The 21,392-nt window shown below is 36.2% G+C and overlaps 1 protein-coding gene across 4 annotated transcripts in view; it reads left to right on the forward strand.

Moving 5' to 3' along the window:
* Positions 1-20,064, forward strand: part of PRKACB (protein kinase cAMP-activated catalytic subunit beta) — a 150,381-nt gene extending 130,317 nt beyond the window's left edge. For 3 of the 4 annotated variants that reach the window (XM_032632594.1, XM_032632654.1, XM_032632604.1), the window contains 2 exons: positions 10,768-10,932; positions 16,795-20,064. In XM_032632594.1, coding sequence (XP_032488485.1) covers positions 10,768-10,932; positions 16,795-16,920 — 291 coding nt within the window. In that variant the 3' untranslated portion in view covers positions 16,921-20,064. The remainder of the gene's footprint in view (positions 1-10,767; positions 10,933-16,794) is intronic. The other variant, XM_032632585.1, reaches the window with a different exon arrangement.
* The last annotated feature ends 1,328 nt before the right edge of the window (positions 20,065-21,392 follow it).

Raw genomic sequence — 21,392 nt, forward strand, 5'->3', positions numbered from 1 at the left:
CATTTGTTGTAGAGCTGGTTTGGTGGTGAATTCTCTTAGCTATTGCTTGTCTGTAAAGCTTTTGATTTCTCTGTCGAATCTGAATGAGATTCTTGCTGGGTAGAGTATTCTTGGTTGTAGGTTGTTCCCTTTCATCACTTTAAATATATCATACCACTACCTTCTGGCTTGCAGAATTTCTGCTGATATATCAGCTGTTAAATGTATAGAGTTACCTTGCATGCTATTTGTCATTTTTTCCTTGTTTATTTTAATATTTTTCTTTGTCTTTAATTTTTTTCAGTTTGATTACTATGTGTCTCGGCTTGTTTCTCCTTGGGTTTATCCTGCCTGGGACTCTCTGTGCTTCCTGGACTTGGGTGGCTATTTCCTTTTCCATGTTAGGGCAGTTTTCTACTATAATCTCGTTAGGTAAGCTTTCTACTATAATCTCTTCAAATATTTTCTTAGGTCCTTTCTCTCTTTTCCTTCTGGGACCCCTATAATGTGAATGTTGGTGCATTTAATGTTGTCCCAGAGTCTCTTAGGCTGTCTTCATTTCTTTTCATTCTTTTTTCTTTATTCTGCTCTGTGGCAGTGATTTCCACCATTGTGTCTTCCAGGTCACTTATCCATTCTTCTGCCTCAGTTATTCTGCCGTTGATTCCTTCTAGTGTATTTTTCATATCAGTTATTGTATTGTTCATCTCTGTTTGTTTGTTCTTTAATTCTTCTAGGTCTTTGTTAAACATTTCTTGCATCTTCTTGATCCTTGCCTCCATTCTTTTTCCAAGGGCTTCAATCATCTTCACTATCATTATTCTGAATTTTCTGGAAAGTTGCCTATCTTCACTTCATTTAGTTGTTTTTCTCAGGTTTTAACTTGTTCCTTCATCTGGGACATAGTCCTCTGCCTTTTCATTTTGTCTATCTTTCTGTGTTTGTGGTTTCATTCTGCAGGCTGCAGGATTGTAGTTCTTCTTGCTTTTGCTCTCTGCCCTCTGGTGGTTGAGGCTATCTAAGAGGCTTGTGCAACCTTCCTGATGGGAGGGACTGGTAGTGGGTAGAGCTGGGCATCCCTCTGGTGGGCAGAGCTCAGTAAAACTTTAATCTGCTTGTCTGCTGATGGATGGGGCTGGTTTCCCTCCCTGTTGGCTGTTTGGCCTGAGGCGACCCAGCACTGCTGCCTACAGGCTCTTTGGTGGGGCTAATGGCGGACTCCAGGAGGGCTGACTCCAATGAGTACTTCCCAGAACTTCTGCTGCCAGTGTCCTTGTCCCTGCAGTGAGCCACAGCCACCCCACCCCGCCCCCCGCAGGAGACCCTCCAACACTAGCAGGTAGGTCTGGTTTTGTCTCCTATGGGGTCACTCCTCCTTCCCCCTGGGTCCTGATGCACACACTATTTTGTGTCTGCCCTCCAAGAATGGAGTCTCTGTTTCCCCCAGTCCTGTCGAAGTCCTGCAATCAAACCCCATTGGCCTTCAAGTCTGATTCTTTGAGTATTCCTCCTCCCATTGCCAGACCCCCAGGTTGGGAAGTCAGAACCTGGGGCTCAGAACCTTCACTCCAGTGTGTGGACTTCTGTGGTATAATTGTTCTCCAGTTGAGAGTCGCCAACCCAGCAGTTTGGGGATTTGATTTTATTGTGATTGCGCCCCTCCTTCCATCTCATTGCAGCTCTCCTTTGTCTTGGATGTGGGGTATCTTTCTTGGTGAGTTCCAGTGTCTTTCTGTCAATGATTGTTCAGTAGTTAGTTGTGATTCCAGTGCTCTCACAAGAGGGAGTTGGAGGTGGTATTTAAATGTCAAATTATTCATGCAATATTAAGATTCAGGTTTAGAAATGCATAGTTAACAGAAAAGTCTTATAATTCCCACATTAACTGTGCCTCATCCTAGCAATACATATGCTGAGTTTCTGTATATAGTCTTTAAATTTAATACTTCAGTGCCATATACTCTATACAAGAATCAGTTATGGTTTCCACAGCAACTCTATCTGGCTGCATTACCCTTGTTAATACAAAAGTTAACATTGTATTCAAAAATGACATTTGCAAATAAGGTGGCAGGCAAGTAACAGCTGTGTGGAAACCTTAAAGTTAGAGTTTTTTGGGTTTTTTTGCAGTACGCAGACCTCTCACTGTTGCAGCCTCTCCCATTGCAGAGCACAAGCTCCGGACGCACAGGCTCAGCAGCCATGGCTTACGGGCCCAGCCACTCTGCGGCATGTGGGATTTTCCCAGACCAGGTTACGAACCCACATCCACTGCATTGGCAGGCGGACTCTCAACCACTGCGCCACCAGGGAAGTCCTAAAGTTAGAGTTTTTGACTTACGTAATTAAAAACAATTCTTAGCTCCATTATGTATGAAGTAAATATTATTCCATTTTTCATGAGCACCAAAAATGTACAAGGAGACACTATACAAAATATAAAGTTGTAAACATATGTATACACAGAATGATCCAAGAGTGAGTTAATTTTTTTTTTTTTTTTTTTTTGCGGTATGCGGGCTTCTCACTGTTGTGGCCCCTCCCGTTGCGGAGTACAGGCTCCGGATGCGCAGGCCCAGTGGCCACGGCTCATGGGCCCAGCCGCTCCGCGGCATATGTGATCCCCCCGGACCAGGGCACAAACCCACGTCCCCTGCATCGGCAGGCGGACTCTCAACCACTGCGTCACCAGGGAAGCCCTCAAGAGTTAGTTAACTTTTTCCTGAAGAGCAATCCACATTCACATGAAGTGTAGTTGATTAGCACCCAGATGGCTATTCCCTTCTATGTCCAAGGTCCCCAAGACCATTCCCAGGTTAGGTGATTCACTAGGACGACTCACAAAATTCAGCATATAGTAATACTCAAGGAATGAATACCTTTCATTGTAACAAGTACCTTACAAAAAAGTTTATAAACTAAAATCAGCAAAGGCAAAAGTCACGTGGGGTAATGTCCAGAGGAAGCCAGCACAAGCTTTCAAGAGTCCTCTCCCAAAGGAGTCAAAAAGGACGCTTCATTCCTCCAGCAACAAATTTGGCAACATGGATGAAATGTTATCTATCAGGGAAGCACAGTAAAGACTCAGTGCCCAAGGGTTTTATTAGGATTACATATACACCCTCTACCTAACACATAGCAAAATCCCAGACTCCCAGAACAAAAACAGATGTTCAGCATAAACCATATTATTTGTACCAACAGTCTAGGTACAGTGAGCCACTCATGTCATTTAAGGAAGTTTCTTTTCAATGTCTGGCACTTTGAATCACCATTCCAATTCCCAGATACTTGCCATTTGCCAAACTCGCAGGCAGGCCTTCCTAAAGGGTAGCAGTCTCAGGCCTGCTATATTTTCTCTTTTTTGTGTATTCCTAAGTAATATACACATATACAGATATACCACTACACTTTTTCTAAGGCACCATTGTTAATGCTTTTGGAGAAATTAAAATGCCATTTTCAATTTGGCATGTCTACAGTTAAAGAGACTTAACAATATGCAGGAGTTATTTTCATGAAGTACAAAAGCAGTTATACCATTTACATAAAATCCAGTGCCGTGTTTTAACACCTTGCTGTGGACATTTAAAATTCTTCTTAATACCTGCTTTGAGACAGTCCTTACCTTAGGGGTCCTATGGGCAAATGATTCCAACTTGTTTTGCAAGGGATGGAATGAGGATGGGGTGGGTAATAACCTTTTGCAACCATCTGAATTCATTATGTCTATGCACTGTTTCTGCATAGGTAAGAACAGATCAGAGAGCCCACAATCGTGGTACTAATATTTATAAGTATTTTGTTAATGTCCTAGATGTTTATTTTTATATATAGGATCCAGGTTGATTAAACTTTCCCTGGGTCCTATGAGGCAGTGTGGAACTTAGCACCATATCTATTAGGAACCCTAATGTATGAAAAGTTGTTATGTGTTTTGAAAAATTAACTAATGTATATGCTCAGTTTTTCTAGATAATTTTTTTACTGGGATGGTAGATTTCTTGAACTGTACTAATTTAGAGAGAGGATTTCTCAAAATTTATTCCAGTATGCTTGTGGACAGAAGTTAACAGATTATTTACTGTATGCAAACTCTTTTGAGTCATTTAAGCCCAGTAAATTTTACCCTGATGCATAAAAGATAATGTTACTGGTTGAACAATCTTTTCCTCTGTAAATTGCAGAAGAATAGTGGTAAAATTTTTATCTTCTTCAATCAAAGATCAACTTTGTAATTTCTGTGATTAAGCTGAGTGTAGACAAACTTGATTTTGGTCTTATTTCTAAAGTTAAAAAGAGTCAGTGAAGTTAAATCACCCAGTATGGATACTATAATAACATGCACTGATTTGCCTTCTGGATGTAACCTCTTACATTTTTAGAAAGTAATAGTTACTCCTAAAACTAAAATGTACAAGACTTTATAATCAGTGCTGAAAGCAGAACAATACTCCGTTTGCTTAATTCAGAGTAAATTTCACAGTTGTTTTAACATATTATGTAATATAATTTGACAAAGTTGTTTTAAGGTATCAGCTATATTCACAATTCTGTCCTTATAAAACGGTTATGGCTGTCCATTTTCTCCCTGCCTCTATCAAATTTAAGAACCTTAGGAAAAGAAGAGAGTATTTGTTGTACAAATTTAACAGGTGGAGCATGAGACAAGAAGAAAAGAGGAACCTCTTACACTCTCCAATGACTTTTCTAGCACAAGTGCCCTTGGGTAGTCTGGAAACATAATGTTAGATATTGCTGACTTCCAGTTTCCTTCTTTGATTCAGAAATTCAACTTCAGTTCATTAAAATATTATCCTAATGAAAAGACTTAAAAATGAAACATGTATTGAATTAGTGCCTGCAAGATGCAAGGCAGTTCCACAGGGAGTTCCCTGGCAGTCCAGTGGTTAGGACTTGGTGCTTTCACTGCCGTGGGCCTGGGTTCAATCCCTGGTTGGGGAACTAAGATTAAGATCTCATAAGCTGCATGGCACAGCCAAAAAAAAAAAGGCCGTTTCATAAAAGTTAACTAATTTCTTTTCATACCTGCCAGATGAAATATACTCTTATCATTTTATAGATGAGGTAAGTGAGACTCAGAAAGGTAAAAGAGTTAGCCCTAAAGCATAGAGAATGTATGTAACTGGAGTTGGGATTGGAACCCAGATATTCTTTCTACTAAAGAAATAGCTTAGTAGAATTTTTAAGATGACAAGAATGTTCCATTTTACTTAATTTAACTCCCTTATCCTATGTGTAGGTAAATCAAGGCTCAGAATTGCCCAAAGATAAAAGCTAGTTTGTGGCAAAAAGAGAAACAGAATCTAGTTCAGTTGTTCATTCATTACTGCTTCACTTGGCTTCAGTGACTCTTCATAATCTTAGTTTTATTCCTGAATTACTCATCTTTCCTTCTGAATCTCTTTGGCTTGATCCTCTTCTTTTCCTGCATTTCTTCTATTGGTGTTCTCATTCTCGTTATGACTTTTAATACTAGCTGACAGCTCCCAAATTCATTTTTTCTGTCCATACATGACTCATTGAGTTGCAGACTTTTGTATCCAACTTCCTACCTGAAATCTCCACTCAGCGGTCTAATAAATACCTCAAATTCAACCTAAAACTGACAGATTTTTCTTTTCCATAGCTAATCTGTTCTTCCCACCATCTTTCCCATCTCAGTTGATGGCAACATTATCCTTTCAGCTACTTTCAGTTACTCAAGACAAAACACCCTGGAGTCCTCACTCCGTATTTGATGCACAGGAAAACCATTTTGACTCTATCTTTAAAATATATGCAGAATTCAGCTACTTCTTACTACCTTCACTGATACTGCTCTCTAACATTAAGTCAGATCCTGTTACTCCTTTCAGAACTTTGCAGTGATTCCCCATTTTCTTCAGAGTAAAAAAATAAAGACCTTACAAAGCAAGGTTTTGTCAGGATAACAACATTTTTAAAGGGTCACTCTTGTTGCTAAGTTTCTTTCTCACTAGCATATAAACACTGTGGAGGCAGGAATCTTTGTGTCTCTCTTTGGTTTACTACTCTATCCCAAGCACATAGATGGTATTGAATCAGTGTTTGTTGAATTTAAGTTCATGCATTCATTAAATATTTATTAAGCTCATGGTATATGACAGACCAGTGCTGGATACAGCAAATCAGCTGTGGTCTCTGCCTTCATGAAGCTTTCATGAAATAGATGCCCATTCTCAGAGATACTGATTCTGTTGGTCTTCTGTGTATTCCAAACATCTGTATTTTTTAAATTATTACAGATGATTTTGATACACATGATGTGTTAAAAGCTTGTTGTGTGTGTCTGTACCTCACTATAGAAATAGATTTATTCTCAAGAATATATCATTAGGAAACTCAGAAGTAACTTGGTCTCTAAGGGTTGAAAAACATTCCTAATGTTTTATTGGGGGAAAGAAGACCCAATAAACACTCTAGGGAGTACATATTTTGCACAACACCTCTTTCATGTTAAATAATGCCAGTTTCCAATAACCTTGTCACTCACCTCTACTGGTTGAATGGGGTTAGACTGTCTCTTTTCCATATCTAGCTCTTTACAGCTATTTTCACATTATTTGCCCTATCATATATTTTGTGCTATCATGGACTGCAGAAACATGTAGGAGTCAAAAGAATTAAGTTATTTTCCCAACAACGAAATTAACTGAGTTGGTAGTCTCACTGAAGCTAGGGTTCCTTATCTTTCTTTAAAAAAAAAAAAAGAAGGTTCCTCATCTTTAAAATGAAGGTTTAGACTAAATTAAGCTCCCTCTAGCTGCAATATTCTAGAATTTTGATTTTACTTTTGACATCTACAGCAGTTATAATTGATAACAGTGATAGAAACAATACAGTATCAAAATTTGATACAGTTTTGAATCATCCCATTATAGAAGTCTTTGGTGTTTCCAGGTTAACATACTATAAATAAAGGTCTTGCATTTAAAACATAATTTCATTTATTTTCTAGTTTTTGCTAATTTCAGTTGATGCATCAACATAGCTCTTTAGAAAGTTCAGTCAACAAAGAAACTCCATTTCTGATTACATTTCAGAACAATCATGGAAAAAATACTTTCACAATGATTCTCATTATTTCCCCTCCAGTAGACTTTAAGGGTATGACAGATTCCCATTTGGGAGTGTGACAGATACCCATCTGGGAGTGTGGACTACCTATCATAATCTCTGGGGAAGAAGAGGGTGTGATGTGGAGGTGAGGAGGACATGTCTAGAATTTGAAAAGATTCCCAAATGGTTCTGATATCTACCATCACAACCCTCTACCACCATTCTCCATTTGAGAATCACTGTTCTGGGGATTAACCAAATAAATGTTCTCATTAACTAATTCAAGACCATCACTGTATCTGCATTCCACATAAAAAACTACTTTATTCAGGTGTATATATTCTTTATTCATTGCATTGCATATTACCTGAATTCAGAAGATAGTTTATATGTAGTACATCACTGTCTGCCATTCCGAACATCATGAAGTGGAGAATAACTGACACATTATATTGAACAGTTCATGCAAACTCTATTCTAAATGAAGATAAGTATACTTCAAATAAGTTATTTCTTTGGAATCTAAACAAAATTAGAATATAACCATTGTATAAATAATCGTGGTATTTTTCAAGTGGACAGTGTGTCTTTGAATACCCTATATTCTCTAGGTTTTACTCCAAGTAGGATAAATGAGGAAATGTGCAGCAAGTATTTTTAAGATGAAATTTTCATCCTTTTATAAGGTTCCTGACAACAACCTGAAGCTAGAGTATATACCCTGGAGTTGGAGAGCCTGGTTTGCAATTATAGCCCTACCACTTATTATCTCTGCAATCCTGGGCCAATTACTTAATCTCTGTAGGTTTTAACTGCATCACCTGTAAAGTGGGGATAATAATCGTATTTACCTCGGTGTTATGTTCTGGATTTTATGAGCCAGTGAATATAAACTGTTTGGCATAGTGCCTAACTTCTAATAAGCCATTGTGTCAAAAGCAAAAACTAGAGAGGATGGTAGTTCACATCTTTTTTTTTAGAACATAAAACCTCTAATAATCTGTAATAATATAGACTTTGCAAAAATGAAGTTTTTTTAGTTGCTAATATGAGTTGACCCCAAACCTTCAACCTTCAAATAGTCTTTGTTTGCTTGACACAATACTACTTTTCCTCTGGTATGATGGTGACTTAGTTTATTACTTACACTAAAATTGTTTTTTGATCTGTCACTAGCAGAAAAAATAAAACTTCTGCATAAATAGTAAATAGTGTTACAAATAGTGCTTCTCAAGCTTTCATGTACAGATGAATTACTTGGAGATAGAAGCTCAGATTTTCAGGCCCAATACCATTAACTGAGATAAGCCCCAGTTATCTGCATTATCATCCTCTACTTCCCAGTTGATTTAGATGAAAGTGGTCCCTAGGACCACACTTGGAGAAATATTTACTCACAGAATAGCATGAGTGGCAATCAGAAGACTATGGTTATGAATCTAGCATTGCCATAGATTTCTAGCTTTGCATCCTAATGATTTAACTTCTGCTTTGAGAACATGAGAATGTATATTAAGTATGTTGAACTTTTTCAAAGTCAGAATATAAATTAAGAAGTTCTATATGTTTGAAGACAATGTAATAAAGAGCAAAATTCATGAGGCTGGGAACTGTAAGACAAGATTTCTCGTCCCAGCTCTGCTACTTTATAGTGTAATGATTGGGTAAGGTATATAATGTCTCTGAAATCTTAGTTTCTCCATCTTTAGAACAGAGTTAATACCATATTCACCAAGTATGTCATATCCAACTAGGATGTAAGTACCAAGAAATCAGACTTTGTTTTTGCTCACTGTTGTATATTCAGCACCTAGAACAGTGCCTGGTACGTAGTAGGTACTCAATAGGTAATTGTGGAATGGATGAAGTATATTATTTGAAGTGATCTAATAAATCCTGGGAATAGAAACACAAAAATAGCATAGTACCTTCCCTCCAGAAGCTCACAGTCTGGGCGAGACAGACATGCACAAATACTTCAGCATAGTTAAACGAATGAGTGCACTGTGAAGATCACCTAAGGTAATGTAATGATGCACATTGCAAGTTATAAGGTGATGGTGGCACTTGTAGAGAACAAAAGAAAGAATGCAAGTTCAGAAATGGATCTGTTAACCCTTTAAAGCATTTCTTCAGAGATTTATGGTCAGTTTGAAGTTAAGGCCATGATAATCCAGAGAATAATGTTTGTATTTAGTGAAGGTGGGAACATGAAATGGGACCTATAAGTGCACGATAGGAAAATGAGATTAAAATGAAAGTGCATGTGCTCACACACGTGTAGATATATGCACATACATACCTGTGTGTGTGATGGGGAAGAGGGCAGTGGAAATGATCGAACACAAGTTGAAAAGGATAATGGAGAGGTGGTAGTAATGAAGGAAGAGTAAGGAGACATAGATGCAGCTGTTTCTTCTAATATCATCCTTTAGTAGTACTCATTTTAATTTAATTTTTCAGTACCCATATTAATCATAGGGTGAAAACTGGGAGTTAGCAGAGAGAGGAGAAGAATGTGTTTAAACAAAACAAAAAGTAGACCTAGGTCTCCAATGACTGGTACTTTATTTTATTGATTACTTGATATATAACATCTTCAGTTATTTGGGGGGTTTTTGTTTGTTTTTAAGCCTGGGGGCCAGTCAACTAATTGTAAAGTCTTCACAGTTTAGAAAGTGGAAAATGCTTTTAAACCAATCTAAATCATTTTTTGCACTATTGCATAATAGCAGAATTATTTTTAAAAGTTACTCATAAGTAAAAGAAAAGTAGTTTCCTATGCTATGAAAGGCAGTGTGGATTTTTATAATCATTTTTAGACTTCCTTTTTGATCATCTCTTTCAAAAATGTACATACTGATATCTTTCATATGGTGTTTTTTCTATTTAAGTTGCAAGTTTAAATTTGTATGTTGCTAAGACACAAGATTTATCATGTGGGATCCAAGGGGTCTCTCTTGAAGATGGGTAAACCTTCTGACATTGCTGGAAAAGTTCTGTAGTTATGCACATTTTTCTGGAGAGGGGCCCATGTTCTTAAAGAGAGTGCATGACCAAAACAAGGCCCTAAGAGAACAGTTTTAATTCATTGACTCAGTTCTCTTTTTTAAAGACTACTATGGAGACTGAAGTGTGTAGTTAAAAGTATCTGAAGGTCATCACGACATTTTTTTTTTTTTTTTTTTTTCCGGTACGCGGGCCTCTCACTGTTGTGGGCTCTCCCGTTGCAGAGCACAGGCTCCGGACGCGCAGGCTCAGCGGCCATGGCTCACGGGCCCAGCCGCTCCGCGGCATGTGGGATCTTCCCGGACCGGGGCACGAACCCGCGTCCCCTGCATCGGCAGGCGGACTCTCAACCACTGTGCCACCAGGGAAGCCCCTATATTTTTGTTTATATACTGATCTATCACCTCAAAAAATTTTTTGGGGCTTCCCTGGTGGCGCAGTGGTTGAGAGTCCGCCTGCCGATGCAGGGGACGCGGGTTCGTGCCCCGGTCCGGGAAGATCCCACATGCCGCGGAGCGGCTGGGCCCGTGAGCCATGGCCGCTGAGCCTGCGCGTCCGGAGCCTGTGCTCTGCAACGGGAGAGCCCACAACAGTGAGAGGCCCGCGTACCGGAAAAAAAAAAAAAAAAAAAAAAAATTTTTTTGGCATGTGTGTTTTACCACATGGTCTGTTTTGCAGGTTCGATTCCCTTCTCACTTCAGTTCAGATCTCAAGGACCTTCTAAGGAACCTGCTGCAGGTGGACCTGACGAAGCGGTTTGGAAATCTAAAGAATGGTGTGAGTGATATAAAAACTCACAAGTGGTTTGCCACAACTGATTGGATTGCTATTTACCAGAGGAAGGTGAGCCTTTTCTTTCTTTAATTTAAAAGCTTTTTAAAAGTTGCTGTTTAAATTATATGTAGTAGAGGTATCTTTAACTTAACACATGGTTTTATTTTTTTTTTTACCTTTTGAATTAATCTTATGCAGGACTTAAAGAACCTTTATAGCCCACAACTTAAAAATGAGTTTTCTCCTTGATAGAAGGGAAAGTGTATATTCTATTTTGACCACCAATTGAAATGTTTTCCTGGTTAAATTTTTCCTACCCATGCCTCTTTTCATAATGCCATGGCAATTATATATTAGACAATGTCGTAATGGTTTGCACTTCAAAACTGATGTGAAGCCACATTAGTAGGATGATATGTAAACAAATATATTCTCGTACCCAGAATTGGCATACAGCCAGATATAATAACGTTTAAGTGCTGGATTCATCAGATATTTTTCAGTCATTATTACTTTACCTTTGTAATAAATTGAGACATTTAAGAAAAGATTTTGCAGTGCTGAATTACTTTTATCTCTCCTTTTGCTTCTTAAATGCCCAGTTAAAGTTTGTATGAACAAAGTGTCTTCATCTTGAATATGTTAATTTTTTCTTTTTTTTCATAAAACAAAAACTTCTAATGTTTCAGAAGTTTGCCATATTTAATAATGCCATGCAGCCACATGAGTGAATTTCCTTAGGAAAAAAAAGTAAATGCTCAAATTATTAATAGCACAATTTTTCTAATTTATATTTTTTATAAAAGATTTTTTTAAAAACATTAAAAGAATTTTAGAATGCAGCAAATAGAAAATATAGCAAGACCAAAACAATGTGAGTGCAGTACAGCCTTTGCATCTCAAAGGGGTTCAAAAACTATCTAACCATTAAATTCATGAAACATAGCCGTTAGCATCATTATCTCAGCTGGTTGTGTTATGTAGTCAAGAACAAGGTCCAAAGCAATTTAAAACAGATTTTAGATCTAATAAATAAATATTTTATATTTTCATGTTTTTTTCTAAATTTCCTAGCACCAATGCAGTACTTTCAAATTAATGAAAGCAACTCTGTAACATCTCATTTTAATCTTTGAAGTAATCCTATGGGATAAGTGGTACCATTTTCCCCATCTTACTGATAAGAAAATCAGCTCAGAAATGCTAACTGCTTTAAACATAATCATACAGCTGCTAAATAATGCCTATGTTTGATTCCAAGTTCTTCAGATTCCCAATTCCAAGATCACATTACCCCCTTTAAAGACCTTTTAACATGGTTATTAAAATAAAGCCCCAAACCACTCAACAGTACATTGTTTCATAAGATATTCATAGATTTTACATATTACATGCTTAACTTTCATGCTTTGAGCAATTTTGGAGTAGGAAGACTCTGCCTCAGAAGGCGGAAGAGAGCGAGCATGAACTCTGGGGTTAGGTAGACATTGATCTGAATCCCAGATCAGACAACCATTAGGAGTGAGATCTCAAGCAAATTACTTAACCACTTTAAAGCATCAGATTTCTCATCCTTAAAATTTGTATTAAGGTAGAGGATGCAAAAGGAAGAGTAGTTTGGCGAGAAAGATTAAATAGATTGGTCCAGGCTCTATTTTTCTTTCTGGTTGAGGTATGTTTCATATAGTTATCATCAGGTAATCTGTTAAGTAAATAGATTTGAAATCATCATAATCCCATCATCCAGACAGCACCTCTGTTAACAGTTGGCATATTTATTCCTTTTCTCTGTGCTTTTCCTCACCACAGTCCATTCCCATGACTTCAGTGACCACCTTCAGTAGTAGATCTGCTTCTTCCGACCCTGCATTTTCCCCTTAGCTTCAGGCCATTACATCACAATTACTACCTACTTACAAGATTCTATTTGGGTGACTTATTTAATCTACGTTTTCTTTTAGTGCTTTTTGATCTAACTTATTTTTGTTATTGTTGTTTAATAATTAACCAATTATCCTCTTAGCATTTATTGAATAATAATTATCTGACTCCTTATTTGAAACTCTACCTTTCCTAATACTAAATTATTATATACTTCAGTCTGTTTCTGAACTTCATTTTTTATGAGCTCTTTTTGTCTCTTCTTGTACTGTATACCACACCACCACACCATTTTATGTAGCTTTATAATGTTTTTTATTTCAATTTTCAAAATACTTATATATTTAATATGTGGAATTCTTATAAATATTTATGAAAAATACATAATTCAATTTTTTCCAGTTTTATTGTAGTAAAGTACACATAATGTAAAATTTAATATCTTAACCATATGTAAGTGTACAGTTCAGTGGCATTAAGTACATTAATATTGTTGTGCCACCATCACCACCATCCATCTCCAGAACTTTTTCTTCTTGCAAAACTGAAACTCTGTACCCATTAAACAATAACTCCTCTGTTTTATTGGTCTTTCCAAATATTTATGTTGTACTGGGGGATCTTAATTGGGATTACAGTATATTAATTAGAAGAGAACCAAAATCTTCAGGGTTCTTTTTAATGAGCATGTTATATTTCTGCAGTTATTCAGATATTTTCTGTCATTTGATAAAGTTTTAGAAACCCCTTCCCTCATACAGGTCCAATTTCTCTCTCAAAGTTATTCCTTAAATTTATATTTTGGTTGCTACTGTGAATGTGTTTCTCGTCCATTGTAAGAGCACAAGGGAGAAAACATTTCTATGTTTGTTACAATTGGCTACCTTACTAAATAAATTCTGTTATTGATTTCCTTGGATTTTATTGACAGATAATCACAGTGGGTGGAGGTGTCATTTGCCTCTTCTTTTTCAATATTTGTATCTTTTATTTCCATTTTGTTTTATTATATATGCTAGAATGTCTAGAATAATATTTTAAAACAGTGGGCCTGTTGAGCTGTCTTATCTTGTTCCTCTTTTGAATGGGAATGCCTTTTATGCTTTACCACCAAATATGAAATTAGCTATTTGTCTTGGATAAGTATTCCTGATCAGCTTAAGGAAATATCCTTGATTGCTAGTTTACTGTATTTTATCTTCTTTGACATATTAGTATAAGGAGTTACATCAGTGAGATATCCTAACATTCCTGAAGTGAACACCATTTAATCCTAGGGTATTATTATTTTAATATCTGCCTAAAATCAATTTGCTAAAGTTTTATTTAGGATTTTTACTTCCATAGTCATAAGTTTTATTGATCTATTAGTTTTTGTTTTTCTGGAGTTGAGATTATATGGATTCATAAAATGAGTCTGGAAATTTTCCATGTTTCTTATTCTTTGGGAAATTTAAGGAATATAGGAATTATATTTATACCTTGGAAATTTTAAGAAATTAATTCTCCTGTGGATATTGGCCTCTTCAAATTCTTGTCTCTTATAAAGTCAATTACAGAAATTTATATTTTCCTATAAAATCATTTATATCCCTTTGTAATTAGCACTATTTATATTATCTTTATGCTATATTTAGATGAATTGATTAGACTTTGTTGAAGTTTGTACTTTTTATTAGTATCTTAAAGATTTATGATGTATAATGAATATTTTCAATTTTATTTTGGCCAACATTTACTAATCTTTACATATCATGTATTTTAAACAATTATTCTTAAAATGGGTAGAACTTCTACTGCTCAGTGCTTTCCAAAGGGCTGGATTTATCTCAGGTAGTAAACAGCTTATCTGCCAAGAAGTAGCACACTATAACAAACAGGTTATTTTATTGGGCAAATTGATCAATAGCAAATCTTGATGATTAACAAAAATGGACTTGGGGTTCTCTGGATAATTTACAAACAGAAATAATTCAGTACTTTAACATAACCATTTGTTTTACTATCATCTCAATTCTAAGTATGTAGAGAACTACAAAAATGATAGTAAATTTGAATAGTTTTCATAGTCCTTTTTTATTCTCTGACGAAGTGCTCATGAACAACGAAATAGACAAAGGCATCTGGCAGACAGACAAAAAATGGGAGAAAATGGCCTGGACAGCTCAAACTGTACAATCATTTTCCAGAGATTGTCTCAGTAGGTGTGATCCTAAACTGCTGCCTTGCTAGTAGACATGAGGTGACTGTCTGCTTAGCCCATTCTTCTGTGCAGTGCAGAACTGCAGGCCCCAATGCAGGGCACATAGGCAACCATCTGGCAAACAATAAGATATTAGACTTCCCATTCCTACTTATTTTTTACCTTATTCTTTTTAGATGTCTTGTTTGTGTGTATCTTACAATAGTTCAGCCATGTGTGTAAATAATTTATAAATAAATAACTATAAATTTATTGGTGATATATACTCAAAAATGTTTTACTAAAGGGCATATAAATCAAAAAACTTTGGAAACCACTGGTATAAATATTAGAAACAGCTCTGGACTGGAAGTGGAGACCTAATGAATTTGAAACCTGCTTTAGCCACTTATTAGTCACATGAATCTGGTCAACTTTGTCTTATAATCTGTAAAATGGGAATAAGGCTACCTTCCCTGCCTCCCTCACAGTGTTATGTTGAGGAAGAAATGAAACAGCCTGCATATAATTGTTAGTAAACATTATAGATGCTGTGTAAATTGTGGTGTTATTGTTCCAATTTTTCAAATCTTTTCCTCAAACATATTCAATACACCGCATTATCTTTATACAGACCATATTTTAAGTAATGGAAAGACATTTTATTTTTAGGATCCAAAGAGAAAACTGTTCAGATTTTAACAATTTTGTAATTCGAAAAGAGATTTTTTTTTTCAAATTTCTCAGAAATTTTTGATAGCCAGATATTTTAAACAAAATAGTGTTGGGAATTTTTAAAAAATGATTAAAAATAAATCTGAATTATCTGTAACCTCAGGAGGAAGGAATTAAGGAAAAGGGGATAGAAAATGGACGTTAGAAGTAAGGAACTGATACAGGAAAAACTGGAGTTCTGTAACCTTAAGTGCCAGCATTTTGATGCCAGCAGTTAATTATCCTAGAAATCTCAAGTATTGTTGTTGGCCTGTACCATTCCTTGAATGAAAATATTGAGATAAATAGCAAACCTATAGTTTGCTTCTTCTTTTAATGTTGTGATCATTTAGGGACTTAAAGGCATTTAAAGATTGCCACTGTGTAGTAAATAGGCGGAATTTATTTTCCTTAGTGTTTGTTTGGAAATTCTCTGGCATTTGTTTTTCCTCTTTTTCCGTATCACCAAGCAGTTAACACTTCTGACACTATCTATCTGGAGATACCAATTGCCAGTCCAGTTTTTGCTTCTGACTAATGGGCTATAGGTCAAGATTCCCACAAACACCTGGGGGTTGATTAATTTGCTAGAGTGGCTCACAGAACTGAGACACTACTTACTGGGTGACCAGCTTATTATAAAGGGGTATAACTCAGGAATAGCTAGATGGAAGAGAGGCACAGGGCAAGGTGTGTGGGAAGGGGCTCAGAGCTTCCTGCTCTCTCCAAGCCACTCTCCCCAAATCCCCACTTGTTCACCAACCCAGAAGCTCTTCGAAACCCAAACCCCTTCCTTTTGGGGTTTTATGGAGGCCTCATTACATAGGCATGATTGATTCATTCATTGTCCATTGGTAACTGAACTCAGTCTCCAGTTCCTCTCCCCTCCCAGAAGGTCAGGGAGCGGGATTGAAAGTTCCAACCTTCTAATCACAGGGTTGGGTCCCCTGGGAACCAGCCTCCATCCTTAGGTTACTTAGAGGCTTTCCCAAAGACACCTCATTAACATAACAAAAGACACCTTTGCCACTCTCAACTCAGGAAATCCAAGGGTTTTAGGAGCTTTGTGCCAGTAACTGGCACAAAGACCAAATATATATTTCTTATTATAAATCACAATATCACTCTTGTTTCTCTCTCTGTCTCAATTATAGGTTGAAGCTCCCTTCATACCAAAGTTCAGAGGCTCTGGAGATACCAGCAATTTTGATGACTATGAAGAAGAAGATATCCGTGTCTCTATAACAGAAAAATGTGGAAAAGAATTTTGTGAATTTTAGAGATGAGCAACAAGATGACATCAGAGCTCACACTCAGTCTTTGCACTCTGTTAAGAGATAAGGTAGAGCTGAGACCGTTCTTGTCGAAGCAGTTACCTAGTTCCTTCATTCCAGCGACTGAGTGAGGTCTTTATTGCCGTCATCCGTCTGTGCACTCTACATCCAACTATGTAACAAGGCACCGCTAAGCAAGCATTGTCTGTGCCATAACACAGAACTAGACACTTCCTGCTTCTCTTTGGTTCGTCTTTCTCCTCTTCTCCTAAATCCATTTCTTCACGTTTCATTTTCATTAATTTTTCTGCAAATAGTGCTTCATTTTATTTTGTTGGTGTTGCAGATGGGCAGTGTTACGGCTATGTGACATTGGAAGGGAAGGATAAGTGTTGCTTTTAGTAGTTCTTACCAATATTTTTGTTAGTCAGTTGCTTAAGGATATACTTTCTAATAATTATTTTTACTTTGAGTAGCTCATATTAGGTTTTGCCAAAACGCTGGACAATTTTTGAAGATAGAATGTCTTTACACCAAGGATATTTATACAAATAAAACAATAACTTTCCTAGAACTAATACAGAGTAGCTAGACCCAGCAATTTGGATTCCTACAGATCAGAAGCTCTATTTCACTTCACCGCCTTTTCTGTCATCCTCCCCTTGAGTAAATAAGTGACCAGCCTGTGCAGTATGACAGGCGTGTCTCCTTTGAAGGAAAAGCTAATGATATGGATCATCATTGCCCAGGTTCTCTCACTTGATACCAGCATTTATGTAGGTATCAGAGAAGAGTTCTAAGATTTCTAAACTTTAACTTTCCATAAGGGTTTTAGCCAGTATTTTAATAGAACATGACTAATGAAAGTGACACATTTTTAAGTTTCTCAAATAGTCCCCATTGTAAACTTTTGAAAGGAAGAGAAATGAAGTAAAAAGAACATTAAGTGAACAAATACTTAGCTAAGTCAAACAAGTAGCTTGATTCTTGTAAACAATATAGAGGCACTTTTATTTAAATATAGAGGTTTTTTTGTTTATTTTGCTTTGCTTTGCTTTGTTTTGTCACAGTAAGAACAAAAGTTATTGTCAGGTGATTATGCTGGTGTACTATATTTGTCAGCCTGAGGTAGAGGCCCTGTTGCAACTTTGGCTTTCATCCTATGCCTCAGCAATGAGGAAAGGAGACAAAATTTATAAAACTACCACAACTGTGTTTTAGTTTTGAGGTGTGGTATTTTTAGATATGTTGTAATTTCTTGCCTCTTCTTTCAGTAAATGGAATTATGATCATGCAGATACAATTTTAGTATTTGAGTTTAGTTTTTTTTAATATACTTTTTTGCCAATTGACTTATCATTGCTGTCATGTGGAAATTTCAAGCACTTTTGCACATTTTGTTCACTGTTTGTTGAGACTCCACGGCTTAACTCAGTTTTTTAAATATGTTTTTTCTTTGCTTTTAAATTTCCTGTCTGGTTTTATCTCTATGTGTCAGTGACCTATCTTAAAACAACACACCAAAATAGTTGAAAATAAACTGTGTTCATTTTTTATGATCAATTTATATGCATATAAGATGAGTTGTGTTTAATCAAACTGGTCTTAATGTATATAAGCACTCTATTTGCTTCATTATCGGTGCAGGTAGGTCACTGATTCTACTTCTTTTCATCTGTACCACACCCTTGTAAATGCTTTGAAGACACTGAAAAAATCTGTCTGAGATATTTTCCTTATCAGTCTGTACATCTTTTGGTTGTCAAGTGTTTCTGCATGGTCATGTCACTTAAAAGCTGATACTGATTTGTTGGTCACCTATATTTAAAATGTGCAAGAAAAATATGAAATACTTTGCTGTAGCAAGTTTTATGTAACAAAAATATATCATGTTAATAAATCTAAAAAATTTTAATTACTTTTTTTGTATTTCATTTAGACCCAAGAACATGCTCATCATGTATTCTATATGTATGCTATAAATGCTATGGTACCTTTGTTGTATATTATTGTAAAATTATTACAAAATAATTTTAGTAAATCATGGGGGTGACATTTTGATTATTACATTTTTAGTTTTCAGTAATTAAAAAGATTTCTATGAATTCTAAAAAAAAAAATTATGAAATTACTACTGCCCGGAACAATCTGCTATAGAATCTACCTAGGTCGATTACCCTAGGCATACATTGGTTTTGAGGGATATTTAGCCGTTCCATTTTAACTCTCCATTTAAAGGACACCAGCAAGCTTTCAAATATATCAAGGGAGTCTATTTCTGACCACTCAAGTACACTGAATTAGAATATCTTAGAATTACATAAAACTCCCAGTTTCAGCCACGATTGAGCCAAAAATAAGGTAAAAGTTTGATTAATAAATAAGTGGAATGAATCAGTATTTAATATCAGATTACGTTATTTGAAACAGAAGAAATAATGAGACGGCATTGTTGAGGAAGGAGCCCTAGACTGAAAGTCAAGGCATCTGTCAAGCCTGGTCTGTCACTATCAGCAATGACCTTGGTCTCAGTTCTCTTATCTATGAAATGGAAGAGTTCCATTAGGCAGTTTCTAAGGTCCCTTCTAACTTTCACATGTTGTGACAAGACTCTTTTTGACGTTTTGAAGGGATAACATGCTTAGAAGCAAGTCTCAGTAAGGCTATATTTTAAGGCATCTTTCTTCTCCTTACTCTACAGTGTTCTTACAATTCTTTGAATATCATGAGACCCTTGTGTCTGTTCTGATTCCTTCCTCCTTCACTGATGCTAAATATCCAATTGATATCAAACTGTCAGCCTACCAAAAAGATATTGTGGCTTGTGGGCACTGCTGTCTTGTTCTGATGTTCTTGTAGTGACTGCCCATTGGCCTGAAAATACTCATTGTAAGCCTAAAAAAATCATATTTCTTTCCCACTGTTTTTTCTGCTTGTTGAAGAATCAAATGAAATAATGTACGTGAAAGCACCTTGTAAACTGTAACCTATCAATGTAAAATGTTAAGGTGTGTTGTTATTTCATTAATTACTTCTTTGTTTAGAATGGAATTTCCTATGCACTACTGTAGCTAGGAAATGCTGAAAACAACTGTGTTTTTTAATTAATCAATAACTGCAAAATTAAAGTATCTTGAAAGGATAAAACAATTTATTGAGTCTTGGATTCTATTTAGTGCCCTTATTTCCTGATTTATTTTCTGCATACACCACAGATGCTTATGGATTCCTAGTTTTTATGTATTTGGGTGAGAACAGAGCAAGAGAAGGTCAAATGTCCACTAGTCTATTCCAACTGTGTATTTACTGAAAAACTATTAGATTTATTCCATAGTATCTAAAAGTGTTTCTGCTTTTTCCTGATGCTATTAGTCTAAATTATTCTTAAAATAATGTTGAAAATATTCATATTTAAAAGACTGACACTACAAGAGCCCTCATACTATTGTAATAACGAACTATGAATTTATACTTTTTTCTTTAGAGGTGCTTTTGCGCTTCACCATTACCTCTTCCGGTTTTAGCCAGGTTGATTAATGTGTGTCTCTATAGTTGTCCTTTACCTCAAGAAATACATTTTTAGGTAATTATTTTAATAGCTTACCATTTTTATTGCTTTGTTACTACAGACATTTATAAATATTGATGCATTTTATAACATGATACTACTTTTATGATTGCTTCATTTTATCATTGTTAGGGCTTAATATAAATTCTGGTTTCCTCACTTCCTTGTGTAACTAATTATAAAAATCTGGGCATATCTTCACTCCAGAACTATCATCATTTGAAATTCACTTAACTTTTCTCTTACACACAAATATTGGATGTGAAGTTAAATACTTGTGATTTTAGCTTTCCTGAACATTTTCTATATGCCTTATTTAATAGACTTCATGCCCTCTGATAAGGGCTGAATTTTGCCCCACCAAAATTCCTGTGTTGAAGTCCTAATCCCCAGTACCTCAGAATATGATTGTATTTGAAGGTAGGGCCTTTAAAGAGATAATTAAGGTAAAATTAGGTCATATGTTGGGCCCTGATCCAATAAGACTGGTGTCTTTGTAAGAGGAGATTAGGACAGAGAGAACACGCAAACTGAGGGGAGACCATGTGAGAACATAAGAGAAAGATGACCATCTATAAGCCAAGGAGAAAGGCCTCAAAAGAAGACAACCCTGCTGACACCCTGATCTTGGACTTCTAGCCTCCAGGAAGGTGAGATAATAAACTTCTGTTGTTTAAACCACCCAGTCTTTGGTATTTTGTAATGGCAGTCCTAACAAACTAGTACACCCATTGAGTGTACACCCGTGGTGAACGGCTTGACTTCATCATCTCCCTTCAAATGCTTTATACTTGGCTAACACTTACCATAAGCCAAAAAGAAAAAAAAAAAAAAGTGTACTCACAGACCTCACTGCACCTGCTGCTTGTTTCTATTCTTTCCTGGAACATTAGCAGGAAACAGGAAACAG

This window comes from Phocoena sinus, chromosome 1 (assembly GCF_008692025.1).
Source record: "Phocoena sinus isolate mPhoSin1 chromosome 1, mPhoSin1.pri, whole genome shotgun sequence".
Lineage (NCBI taxonomy): Eukaryota > Metazoa > Chordata > Mammalia > Artiodactyla > Phocoenidae > Phocoena > Phocoena sinus.